The 13,085-nt window shown below is 35.6% G+C and overlaps 2 protein-coding genes across 2 annotated transcripts in view; one reads left to right on the top strand and one right to left on the bottom strand.

Moving 5' to 3' along the window:
* Positions 1-13,085, top strand: part of LOC144446975 (deoxynucleoside triphosphate triphosphohydrolase SAMHD1-like) — a 367,634-nt gene that overhangs the window by 151,903 nt on the left and 202,646 nt on the right. The gene's annotated exons all lie outside the window — the stretch shown is intronic.
* On the bottom strand, positions 2-7,120 carry LOC144446250 (uncharacterized). Its single transcript, XM_078136002.1, has 5 exons — positions 6,852-7,120; positions 2,544-2,724; positions 751-2,109; positions 106-263; positions 2-22 (listed from the first exon to the last, which is right to left on the bottom strand). Exons 2-5 carry the CDS (start codon positions 2,692-2,694, stop codon positions 2-4), a joined length of 1,689 nt encoding a protein of 562 aa, XP_077992128.1. The 5' UTR covers positions 2,695-2,724; positions 6,852-7,120.

The following is a 13,085-nucleotide window of genomic DNA, read 5'->3' as shown; positions in this document are numbered from 1 at the left end:
GTCAGTACAAACGATATTTGAACTTCCAAAATGTCCAGCATGAAATGCGGTTAAGCTGGTCGACTGAAAGTGGTTTCTCTCGAATCCTGAACGTAGCAGACACACTTCTGTCGTTGAGTTTTCTTTTGTATTATAACTACATGACACAAGGAGAAGGGCAGCACACCCACCATACCCGGCATTAATGCTGAAATCAGTCAGATCAACGTAGCAGCGGATTGGCCATGTACTTCGAGCATATCCACGTATACAGGGAACGCCAGCTGAAATGTTTAGAGGAAAATAATGACGAGTTATGTATAATATTTGATGTGATACTGCCGAAATACAAAACACTGAATAAGTGTGGACAATAATGTACACCAGGTACCAGAAAAATACAATGTTGCAAAATAAATCAGCGACTTGCATTGGTTATCATCCAGAGTTCCCTATATTATACCGAGCTTCCAAAATGTATGATGCACATACTCGACCCACACAAACAAATAAATAAATAAATAAACAAACAAACAAACAAACAAACAAACAAACATAGACATACATACATACAGACATACAGACAGACAGACATACATACAGGCAGACAGACAGACAGACAGACAGACAGACAGACAGACATACCAACGAAAACACCCTACTACCATCTCTACTACATTGAAGTACATGCGTCATATAACATCAGCAAATCAGTTCACTTCATGATCAGGTAGACATCTATGTGCGAAACAGTCTCTAGTTTATACTAACCTTCAACACCCATTCGTTGTTCTTCAGGAAGAGCTGTGCCAACATTAAAACTATTAATAGCTAAGAATGCATCTTCATTAGGTTCAGAATTATCCAGTTGAGTTTCCTCTTCGTTGTTTTCTTTGTTTGAATTTGTTTCTTCGTCTTTAGTTACGTCGTTATCAATATACATCGTCTTGAGAGAGCCACTTTCACCCTGATCATCTAAACTTAAAGTCAAGACATTTGAATCTACGTCCTTCGTACTTTCTGTTTGTTCACCATCTTCTGATTGTTGGGGTTCTTCTTGGTTTTCCTTCTGCTGTTCTGTCTCCTCTTGTGTATTTTCCTCTCCTGTTGCACTATCTTGCAAACTTTTGTCTTCTCCGTCGTTTTTCTTTTCTTGACTATCCTCTGGATTTTCATTTTCCTCTTCTGTATTTTCTTGTTTAGGTTCGTCTTCCGCTTTACGTTCTCCTTGACTGGCATCTTCGAGCTTTTCCTCTTCTCCTTGATCTACACTGTTTTTATCCATTTGCTCTGCAGCGAGACTATTTTGGTCTGTCTGGTCTGTGACATTCATTTCCGTTGCCGATCCAAATGATCCTCCACTGTCATGTTCCTTCTGTTCTTCCACTGCCGGTTCATCCTGGTCTGCTGGTTTATCCTCAGGAGGAGGTGCGTCATCGTTCTGTACTGACTGTCTCTCGTCATCTGGTCGGCCTTGCTCTACCTCATCAAAATCTGGTGTATATTCATTTCCATCCTCAAAACTCTCAACGTCTTTGATTTCAAGTTCTTCCTTGTCGTCAACTGGCATAATTTCACCTTCATCGGTTTCTTTCGCTTCATTTGCATCAACCTCGTCTCCATTTCCTGCTTGTGCAAAATCACTACCATCATCTATAACTGGTGGTAATGTCTGGTCGTCTACTCCGAGTTCTTCTTGTCGCTCAGCTCTCACCTCTTCATCGGGTAATGTAAATCCTTTGGCGTCTTCTATCGGAGGTTCATCATCAAAGAAGCCTTGCCCTGGAGGTGGAATTGTGTCGTCATCTTCCCCAGTTATAGGCTCCTCTGTCTTCTGTACCGTCTCCTCAACCTCTGGGGAGTTTGAAGGTAAAATCCAATCTCCACTCCTACTCTTAGTCTCACTTCTACTTTTTGTCTCACTTCGAGGAAGATCAAAGTCATCAAATTCTTCTTCAATCTGCATAACACTTTTAGCTCTTTCCGACTGGGTTTCTTCGGGTGTCTTCGGTTTCAACATTTCCTCAAGATCGTCATCCCCCTCGTCTTGAATTATGGAAGGTTCTCGTGCTGCAGTCGACGTTGTTCCGTTTGCAATTGTGTCACCATTATTCGGTAGTGGTTTGGGTTCTGAAATTTACAAATTAAAAAGTTTATATACATAGATTCATATGATAACATAAAGTGTACAACGTATACCCAGATACCAGACATATTGGAAATGGGAGAAAATATTGATCTTCCTCGAAGTGAGACAAAAAGTAGAAGTGAGATAACGCCATAGCCATTCACTTTTTATCAAATCCAGCTTCATCCCTTTGAGAGAAAAATGTCGTCGTGCTAAGCATGTTTTACACTAAAAAGCATAAATCGTGTAATTGTTCTGTCGACTTGATTGAAAATATATGGGCATTTTGTGTAGTAATTTCCAACATACATACATACATACATACATACATACATACATACATACATACATACATACATACATACATACATACATACATACATACATACATACAAATACACATCGCTCCGCAAAAAATTCTGAACGGCGACATTACCTGACTTTCTAGATGGCGTTGCGGATTTAATTGATTTAACTGATTTGTTCGAACGTGTACTTCTGGCAGACGGTGGTCTTGACCTTGACTGTACAACTTGTGGCGTTGAAGCCCTGGTGTTAACATCTTGTTTTGATCCTCCACAACCCATGATGTTAAATCAAAGTCTACACTTTCAAATCTGTAGGAAAAAATTCAAACATTGATTTTTTTTTATTGTTACAGTATTTCTTTTATATATATTTCTATTGAAATCTATTTTGATAAAATTCACCACCGTTGCTTCCTGGTGATAAGAGCCTTAAAATACAATATTCACTTGAGTGGTGTTATGAAACATGAATGTGATATTCGATAACAGAATACAGTATTATGATACATACACAAGCGAGCCAAGAAAATGTGATGTTCTATTTTCGCTTTGTGGATTGTCATTTTCCTCATTTGCGCATCCTACTGAAATACAGAAGTGACAGAGGTAACCTTGATCAAAAATAGTCGTCTGTGTTTGGTCGTATGTAGCCTAAACTCTACGCTTGTAGTTGCTTTGGGCTGTTACCCATAACTTTGACATTATTCTAGGCGAGAGTTGTGAGTAAAAGGGTAAGCTCAAACCAACTACATACCGAGAGTCTACGCTTTACCACGTGATTATTTCATCAAAGAAACCCTGTACGTCACATAAAACATCATTCCATTTTCGACTGTGTTTCTAATACAAACAGAATACAGATTAAACGGTGAGAGATGTTTGAACACATTCTTTTAACCAAGGTGTGTAGTAGAGTGGTCGTTCCCCTACAGCATACGTAATGACGACAGAAAAGTCTCTTATCATTGTTCATGGTTTATCTTTTTTTTGTTAAATAATTAAATGTAGTATATTCATCCGTTATATTTGGAAAGTGATACCATGATTCCCTAGACTTTATCATTGAACTGTACGGTTATGTAATACATTTATTATAAAATTACTAAATTGAATATTAATTAATTACAAATACGAAGTAAGTGTAATTGGAAATTTGTCGTATCTACTATATCAATGACCAGGTCTTTGATGACTTCATGACACTATCTGTATAATCTGGGTATTACATGTGTAAATACATTTTACAATCAGGTCTCTACAAATCTCTGACAGTATACAGCTATTACTTTATAGAACCGACCACTAGTATGACGTCATAATAGAAAGTAGTCCTCCAGGGCGAATACATCACGTGATCAATTGTTTGCATAATGTCAAAATTAGTCCCCAGGCAATTTTCCATCGATTTCAGTCGAAACTGAACCTAAATATGTACCAAATATCAGGTCTCCATGACAGCGATACTAGAGAGAAACAAATGACCACGTCATTGCGTGTAATCGTCATTATTTTCTGGTCTACTATAAGATTGCTAGTATTAAATTTCCACTGTATCAATTTGTTTGGATATTCATAAAGCGGTTGGTCATATTCCATGTCAAAAATTTCGGGTCTTTCCGTGGCATTTACAAGAGCTGGCAAGAAAGCTAAACATTCAGCAATTTCTTGATCACGATGTGTCTGTTTGGTTCAATCTACATATCAATTCAACCACATATACATGGGTTTTTGTTAGCAACGCTTCAACTTGGTCAAACAAAAAGTAAAGAAAACAAATAATTAAACAAAAATAAGATTATATAAATAATTCTGTTTACAAACCATATTTGTTTTTTATGAAACATAATGTGCTAGTTTTCAATAATATGTTGTAGAAATGGCTAACAACAAGTGACACCCAATTTTGCCTTAGTTGTAATCACAACCACCGTTTTGTCAAGGTAACGGTGTCTGTACACTATAGTAATATGCTACAATGCAAGACATGGTAGCATCTTGGTAACGATACCAACCACAAATCATTACTTGTCTAATGACCCGTATAACAATGAATTCGCTCCTAATGATTCACACAGCTTGTATTCATTTTTGATTTATGGACACTGTGGTGACAATAGCATTATTCTTTCTCATTAAATCTCAATAAATCGTAACACCAGTGATAGTCCAAATTGCAGTAGAATACCAATCTATCGATAGTCCCTACATCAATATTGAATACTGGCAAGTAACAATGACACACGCTTCAATGTCTTCGAAATTTATGACAGCATATATCCGCATGTGATTTCTATTCGATATTAATGTCCGTGACGTAGAGAGGGTGATATATTGCAGTGTCATTATATCACGATAATACATGTGATATCAATGTGTATGATGTATTTATAACAGTAATTATATTGTCACTATGTTTCCACTTGATATCAATGTCCGTGACGTAGAGAGGGTGATATATTGCAGTGTCATATGATAATACATATGGTATCCATGTATATGACGTATTATTTTGTATTGTCACGTGATTTTCATGTGACGTTAATTGATCTCTTTGACGTATAGAGGACGGTATATTTTGTCATGTGATAATACATGTGATAACAATGTATATGACGTATTTATTGTATTGTTACGTGATTTCATTGTTATATCCTTAATCTATCAAATATACAAGTCTTGTGACGTCATCGTGATGTCAAACAAGCTATAGAACACATACCACTCTCAAATGAAAAGAATCAAACAAACACATATCTACTTATACCTATACACATGGCGTGCGCGTACAAAGCAGATATAACAAAAACAGGACACAAGGAGGAAATGCCTCGCATTAGTTCAACTGTTATATAACATATGATATATTATACAATATATTTGCAGTTTAATTTTACTAACGAGCTCTCTTGATCGACAACATACACATCAATTACTGTATTGGAAACTTTGATGAAGTCGAAAATTTCAGGTAACAATTTTCAAGTTTGTGTTTGAACAAAATAAAGTAGGTTTCTACCCATTTCCGACTACATGCCTATCCAAGCGAGCACAATGTTGATTTTCAAAATATGCATTGTGTGTTTACATATAAAACTGAAACCGTCTAGTCTGCAGACAATACCTGCACTTAATACTAATGAATCAATTGATCCATTTAACATCCAATTTCTAGAGTCATAACACTACCCTACAGTGAAAGAAATACTGTATTGTAAAAAAAAACAAATATTTGATCCCATAAAAACGTAAATTTTCAAATTGATATACAATTTGATTCGGGTTAAATTCGTCCCAGGCTGTTCACCTTGTTTTGTTTTAATAATATTCGCCAGGCTATCTGATTTTGTCGCTGCCACCACATCGTTGGTTTCCATCAACAATCCCGGGGTTGTCACTCTCGTTTAAAATGACAAAAATGTCAACAGAGTACAATGTATATGAATTATTTTGTATATAAAAGCTGAAAGTTTTAAGTTGCTAAACAACAGTACAATCTAAGCCCCGGAAATCATGTTTGTTGCAAGCACTCAATGTCATGGCACCAGGAATTAGTAACAATAATGATACAGTACATTGAATTTATATCACGGTGTACTACATGTGTATACACGGGATACATATCAAGTTATGGCTGTAACGTGGGTCAGATTTCTACCTGTACATTGCGTCGCATACCTTTGTATTGCGGAATAGGGTTAATTGTGTTTTACGAGACGCGATTCAATACGGCAAATACATTAGCGTAAATCAATGAAACGACACACACAAGCTCTGTTCACAATCGGCACGCTATGGCAACCCGTATAAACAGCGACGTCAAACTGGCATGCCATTGATGTCGTGATCATGGGATGACTCCCAGTCTGCGCTAGCAGTGTGAATTTCCAATACTGATGTCTATGTGATAACCGCACATCGCCAGTATTTCCCCCACAATATCATGTTCAGAATGTGCCATGGACACACAAGATCACGAAATCATGACCCGTGCGTGTCAGACATCAAGAAGTGACATTGCTTTCAATTGAGTTCAATGCTGAATAATAAAACTGAAAGCTACCTCTTACAATATATCACAGGCTTAGCAGATACACCTTAATGTTATTTTTCCAAAACCGATGTGACATCACACTATATTAAATCTAAAACCAGTAATGTACGTGAAATGTTATGTGATCCCGTTACGTACATACAGCTCAAAACATTGCATCGGCCGCTACTGTATTGTTCCGTCGCTATTGTGCGAGTCTCACAGATCGATGTCAACCCCGGCCCAGTTGTACTACCACCACCACACTACGGACTTTCTTGGCACATTCACACAGTAACGAGAGTGTAAAATATACTCCTAAACATTCCTAGAAAGACGTGAACTTAGTTAATAATTTATACACAATGGTTGTCAACGTTGTACAAACACGGTGAAAGTGACTTACCTGTACAGTTGAGCAAGGCGCACGTCTTGGCTGTCGAATTAAAGTCTCGATAAGCTAACATAACATAACGAAACCTGCATACATGATAAACGAAACCAAGCCTGCAAACTGCAAGTGTTGCCCTGTCTACAATAGTCGGCTCATTTCTGCAAAGCAGTATAGTCAATGTTTGCACAGGCTAGTCTACTCTGAGCACGCGTTAATTGATATGACTTGTGTATACCCTGAAACCGTATATCGATGAGACAATGATATTAAGTTTACTATTATTCTCAACAACTAGCAGAAGCGTAGATTTGTAAATGTACGACTGCGTCATCAACTCTGACCCTTTAGTATTGAATGACAATATAAAGAACATCTTATTCGTGACTTGGCACAATGAAAGTATTAAACAGAGGAACTACCCTTGCGTGGGTGAATTGGAAGCCATATATGTACAAGTCTCAGTGTAGCTCAGTTGCATCGACTAGTAATTGGTATTTGTCTGTGTAAATTCTATAGTTCTCTATCATATGGATGAGACAATTTTCCATAAAGTACATTAAAAAATAATTGCATACTATTTTAATGTTAAAGCTTACTAGTTTTAAATACACACTAACATAGTCTGGATCTCACGATGTTCAAAGATAATGTAAATTTTGGCTATATCTTGGCTACCGCAAAGGTTCATGAGTTACTCTACATACCGGGAAAAAAGTATGTTGTCGTCACATGCTCACATCACAGACTTCGTTAGTCAAGAGACTTATTAGCTATCTGACTTGAAATACTACGACATTTAAAATTTCTAAGCTAGATAACGTAGTCTCTGGGCTGCCTCCACATTTGAACCAGGCACGAAAGCTACCTTATTACGCGAACTAGCTAGACAAACATATTTATTTTATAATATGTTGATTGACAGTACTTTGATGCCGTATGGTGGGCAATCATACACTCCAATTGGAATATGATGACATCATTTATGTATCGTTAAAATTTTAATAGGGTGAAATTTGTGAATTAAGGATGCCAAATCAGCCAGACGAGTTCCGTGCAAGTTGTCATGCAGAGTGTGATTAATTGAATGTGATTCTGACACTCTTTCTCTTCTCAGTTATATTGTCATTTTTATTTCCTTTACTGTTGATATTGAATATTAATTTATATGTCTTATATAATGTTGATTTAACAGTATTGTATGCATGGCCGGCACAGCGAAGGTAATAACTTGTATCACAGACAAGAATATATTCTTGTCTGTGCTTGTATGTTTTCGGCCTAATGAAGTACTACACAGTTGAATCAAAGGTGGTCTGATATCAAAGTGAATCTGGCTCGTCAATAGCAACCAGCACTGTGTAAAAATAAGACACAACAAGTCCGGTGTTATGCATGATATACATCGACGGAAATTCAACGGACCTTTCTTTGTATACAATACTGCTATTAGCTCGATTGAGTTTTTCTTCACCACCTCTTGTTACTAAGCAACAGCATGTGATATCGCCATCTCTTCTCGTCAATATTACCTTCCCAACGGCGAAGTGACTTCTGATAAAAAACACAGCAGAGTGATATTACTTTGGTGCAACGAAACATTTAGGAATAATAAGTGTGTGTTACTGACATGTCGGAAGTCAGTGTGGTTCGCTTTCAATGGCAATGATTATAGCAATCTAATTTACACGTATTCAGTGAAAGTCACTTGGCCAAACCATGACAATTCTATCCCATCAAGTTTGGTTTTCAATGGAAAGTTCCTTGAGGCTATTCTGTGGAGCACAGACAAATTTCCTTGTCTCGATTATTTCCCCAACAATTTAAATTTTTTTATATTTTTTACAAATGATAGCATTTTGATATAAGTGAAACTATTGTACGTCAACAGAAAACATGGCGTCTACATGCTTTAGCGATTTAAATATACACACAACCAGACACTGCATATGATGTTCTCAGCGATATATATAAGATGGAACAGTATTGCATAGCTAGAACTCTAAAAAAGAAGAAGCAGTGCTTAGTATTTGAAAAATCTGGTAAGTAAAGAACTCGATGCTGGGTTCCCCAGTGTTTCTAGATTGCCATGGGATTTGGGGCATGGTCAAGATCTTTCGGTGTTAGATTTCTTTATGTATAAACGCAGTAGAAGATGGCTTACATTGTGTTTTTGACGTATCTGCTGCATGAACGATTGGACTACACGTTATTAATATTAAACGAAGTATGAATCAACTGGTTTTCGGCTCGAATTCTTAAAATATATAGATAAAGCTAAAAAGTACGGTTTTCAGAAAGTAATACTAGTACATGGAGTGCAATATGAATCTGATTCTTACCCTATGAACACACATGACAATTGTTTAGTTCGTGTTACAACGCTTTTTATTGAACATAAAATGTATAACACACAGTACATGAACACACAGGAGAATTGTTTAGTTCGTGTTACAACGCTTTTTATTGAACATAAAATGTATAACACATAGTACATGACATGGAAGGTACAGTCGATATCTTAGTATTGCTATTTAAGTTTGTTTGGTTGAGCTCAAATATCTTGTCCAAGTTTACATTGACAAAAAATAAAAATCATCACAAAACCACATTTAAATACAGTATATCATATAATATATTAAAAATGTGATGCACAGGAACAGAACTGTGGAAAGAGAGAACATATGTGCAAAATATTTTTTTTTTAACGATAGTAACGATAATTCATCGTTGGTTAAAAGACTTGTAAAAACAAAAGAATTATTGAATCAAACAATGATGGCGCACTTAATTAAAACGCTTAATTGTATTACATCAGCAAGCGAACAGTTACCAAAATTGTCTTGTGTTGACGAATCATTTAATATGACAATTGGTCCAATACATTGGAAGTAGAATGTTTGGTGATTCAAATCAAAATAAATATCACAATGAATATTTTGTACTTGTTTGGTTCCTGAAACATTTCAAGTTGTTGGCAACCAGAAAAGTTATCCTGACGTGAGAGGTATAATATTGTTTGTATTTAACATGTATAATTCCTTCTTTTTAATACACATGTACAGCACCACAATAAAACTAGCAGAACTGACAAATAACAATCTATATCAGCACAAATGAATCTGAGGTATACGAATGATAGCTCTCTTTACAGCTATCTACCATGTCCTTCTCCATGTTGTCTTCAAGTGTTGCACCTGTCTGTTGTTTACATTTAATATCATAGTGAAAATCAAAACACAAATTTTACACCATAGAATTAATCAGGACAAATTTAAAGGTAATACCCCTGTCCGATCCTAGGCCGTCTACCAGTTTTTTCTTTGGCTTTGGTGTAAACCTCACACAAGAGTGTTCACACTTCTACCTGTACTCTCTCTACACAAACTATAAACACGATACATGTAGTCAATACAAGACTATACATGAAATGTGATTATTTATTCTTGGGCAGTGTTTATTTCAACTGTACGGCAGTAATGAGATACACAAATATTAGCAGTGTTGTTCATTTCTTTGCTTTTTTTTAAAGAAAAAGGGTTGATCATCCAAGTGCAACATCAGTGAGAATCATTAATATTTAACCTATGAAGGATTTGGGAGACACTGAAAGAAGATTACCAAACTTAGACAACTGTTCTACCCTATTTAGAATGCTTCAAACTGTACAGAATCAGATCACTTAGCATAAATTTTAACATTTCCACACGTCTTAACAAGAAGCTATATTTATGTACTATATGTTTTATTCTTGGTATGGCACTGATTGTGATGGAAGGCACTGCAATGAAGTGTACTGTGAGGGTTCAATTTGAGGTCAATGTGTACCAGGGGTCAGTGTGTACTGCTGGGTCAATATTTACCAAGGGGTCAAATTGAGGTCAATGTGTACTGAGGTGTCAATTTGAGGTCAAACATACAGCAATGGTATATTTGTGTCGGGTTGCTGTTGAATCTGATCATGTGACTGTTGTAAAGAGAAACAAGACAAACATAACCTTACACATTATAACATTATGGAAGGACAAGTCTTCATCTACCACACAGCCCCCCCTTCTGAAAAATGAAACACAAACATCTTGGAAGTATTGCTCACTGAAGGCTAATGAGGTGATTACTATTCTAGACTCTAGGTGACGATTACAGACAGAAAACTAAACAATAACAAATGTAGAAGCCTCTCTCAAGTGTTGTCCATTGTAAGTGGAGTAAATAACAGAAGAAATTTCAAAATACGATACAAGCATGAAACTTGGCCTGAATATTCCTATTACGGATTATTCTTTATATCTATCCAAGTGGACACTTGAAAACCAAAGATGGTGGCCATTTTTTCAAGATGGCTGCCACGACTTGCTATATCATAAATATTCATATTGCATCTATTGCGTTATCTGATTTGTGTGATTTTGGGGCCAATATATTGAAAACCATATTTTCAAGTATTCTAAAGTTGCTTCTGTTATTTAAAAATATTTCTTAAGCAATTATTTGAACAATGCTCTCCACTGTCTACTCTACTATGAGGGCTAATAAGATAAGCACAAACAGAAAAGTAGATGATAAGTTTGGCTGACAGGAGGAATAAGGATTTGTTTACAATGTTTGAAAGTTACATTTACCTATACTTGAAATCATTTCAGTTAACTTTCCTCCAATACAGTGAAGAGCTTATCTGCTATGATTAAACCATCTTTTTGTTACAAAACTTTTACAAACAAATATTTGCACCATGGGATATAAAAGGCAGGATACTAAAAAAATCACACTTCTCAGCTAACCAACAAATAGCCTGGACATATACATCGCTGTATAAATACATTTTATGAAAACACAGCAACTGAGATATATTTTAATTTTGATCCGTCCTTGCAAAAAATCAAGACTTGATTTGATTTGAGCTTTTTTTTTTAAAAACAATAGTGTTGAATAATACATAGCACTGAACAAATATTTGCATCATAGGATATAAAAGGCAGGATACTAAAAAAAATCACACTTCTCAGCTAACCAACAAATAGCCTGGACATATACATCGCTGTATAAATACATTTTATGAAAACACAGCAACTGAGATATATTTTAATTTTGATCCGTCCTTGCAAAAAATCAAGACTTGATTTGATTTGAGCTTTTTTTTAAAACAATAGTGTTGAATAATACATAGCACTGAACATACATACAACATAACTGAAATCCGTTTTGTGCAATTCAATACTTTGTAGAGATTATACCTCACATACGGACACATAAAATATATTGCAAAGATTTTCATATTTTCCAACAAGACTTAAATTTATAAATGTACTTTTTTGATCCAAAATAGATAGTTTCATATCTAATGTTTCATAAAATAGCATATTTATTTTTGTTTATGACATCATGATAGTTTGAAGCTACAGCACCAAGATGACCTTTGACCCGAGAAACTGATTCCCCGACTTCTCACTGATAGAAATTTAATGTAATAATAGTGAATAATTGAGAGATTAACGTACTGGTAAGTAAAATTGATCACTTTTTAAAAGCGGTAAGCACCATAAATACTCTGCACGCTGTACAGGTCATGGGTCAAATTTTGAACTTTTCACAATTAGACTAGTGTCTAAAGGTCATGGGTCAAAGCTGCACCTAAATTTGAACCAGAATGGTGTCTAAAGGTCATGCGTCAATATTGAAACCCTTGGAATTAGAAATCGTTCACATAAAAGTGAAGGAATGTAGGCAAAAGTTGAAACTCACAAAGGTCAGAGGTCAATATTGAAACCCTTGGAACTAGATATCGTTCGCATAAAAGTGAAGGAATGTAGGCAAAAGTTGAAACTTTCACAAAGGTCACAGGTCAAACTTTACACCTACATGTACCTTGAAAACAAACTAACAAAAACATCAATATCTTTGAGCACGAATAATAAAATACAGAACTTTGGCACAGAACAAGAATGAAATAGTAAAGAATGGCACTCAATATGATTATAACAACATGACAAGGAATAAATGTTTTGATATGCTTATAGAATTTGTAACATTTTTCATGTTTTGCTTTTTTTTTGTCATATGTGTATAGTTTTTTGATGGCAAGCTCTAACTTAGGTTTCAACTATCTAAACTGTATTACTAGCACTTAATTTCATTTTTGACTTTAATTAAGCACTCTTCAGTTGTAAGGCCATCTCTCCTTTCATCCATGACTTTAAAAGTGGCCAGATGGATAAGAATTGGGTACTTATTTTGGGTTTGCAATTGATA

Source organism: Glandiceps talaboti, chromosome 15 (assembly GCF_964340395.1).
Source record: "Glandiceps talaboti chromosome 15, keGlaTala1.1, whole genome shotgun sequence".
NCBI lineage: Eukaryota > Metazoa > Hemichordata > Enteropneusta > Spengelidae > Glandiceps > Glandiceps talaboti.
Note: the sequence above shows the minus strand (reverse complement) of the source record. Positions and strands in the feature narration are given on the sequence as shown.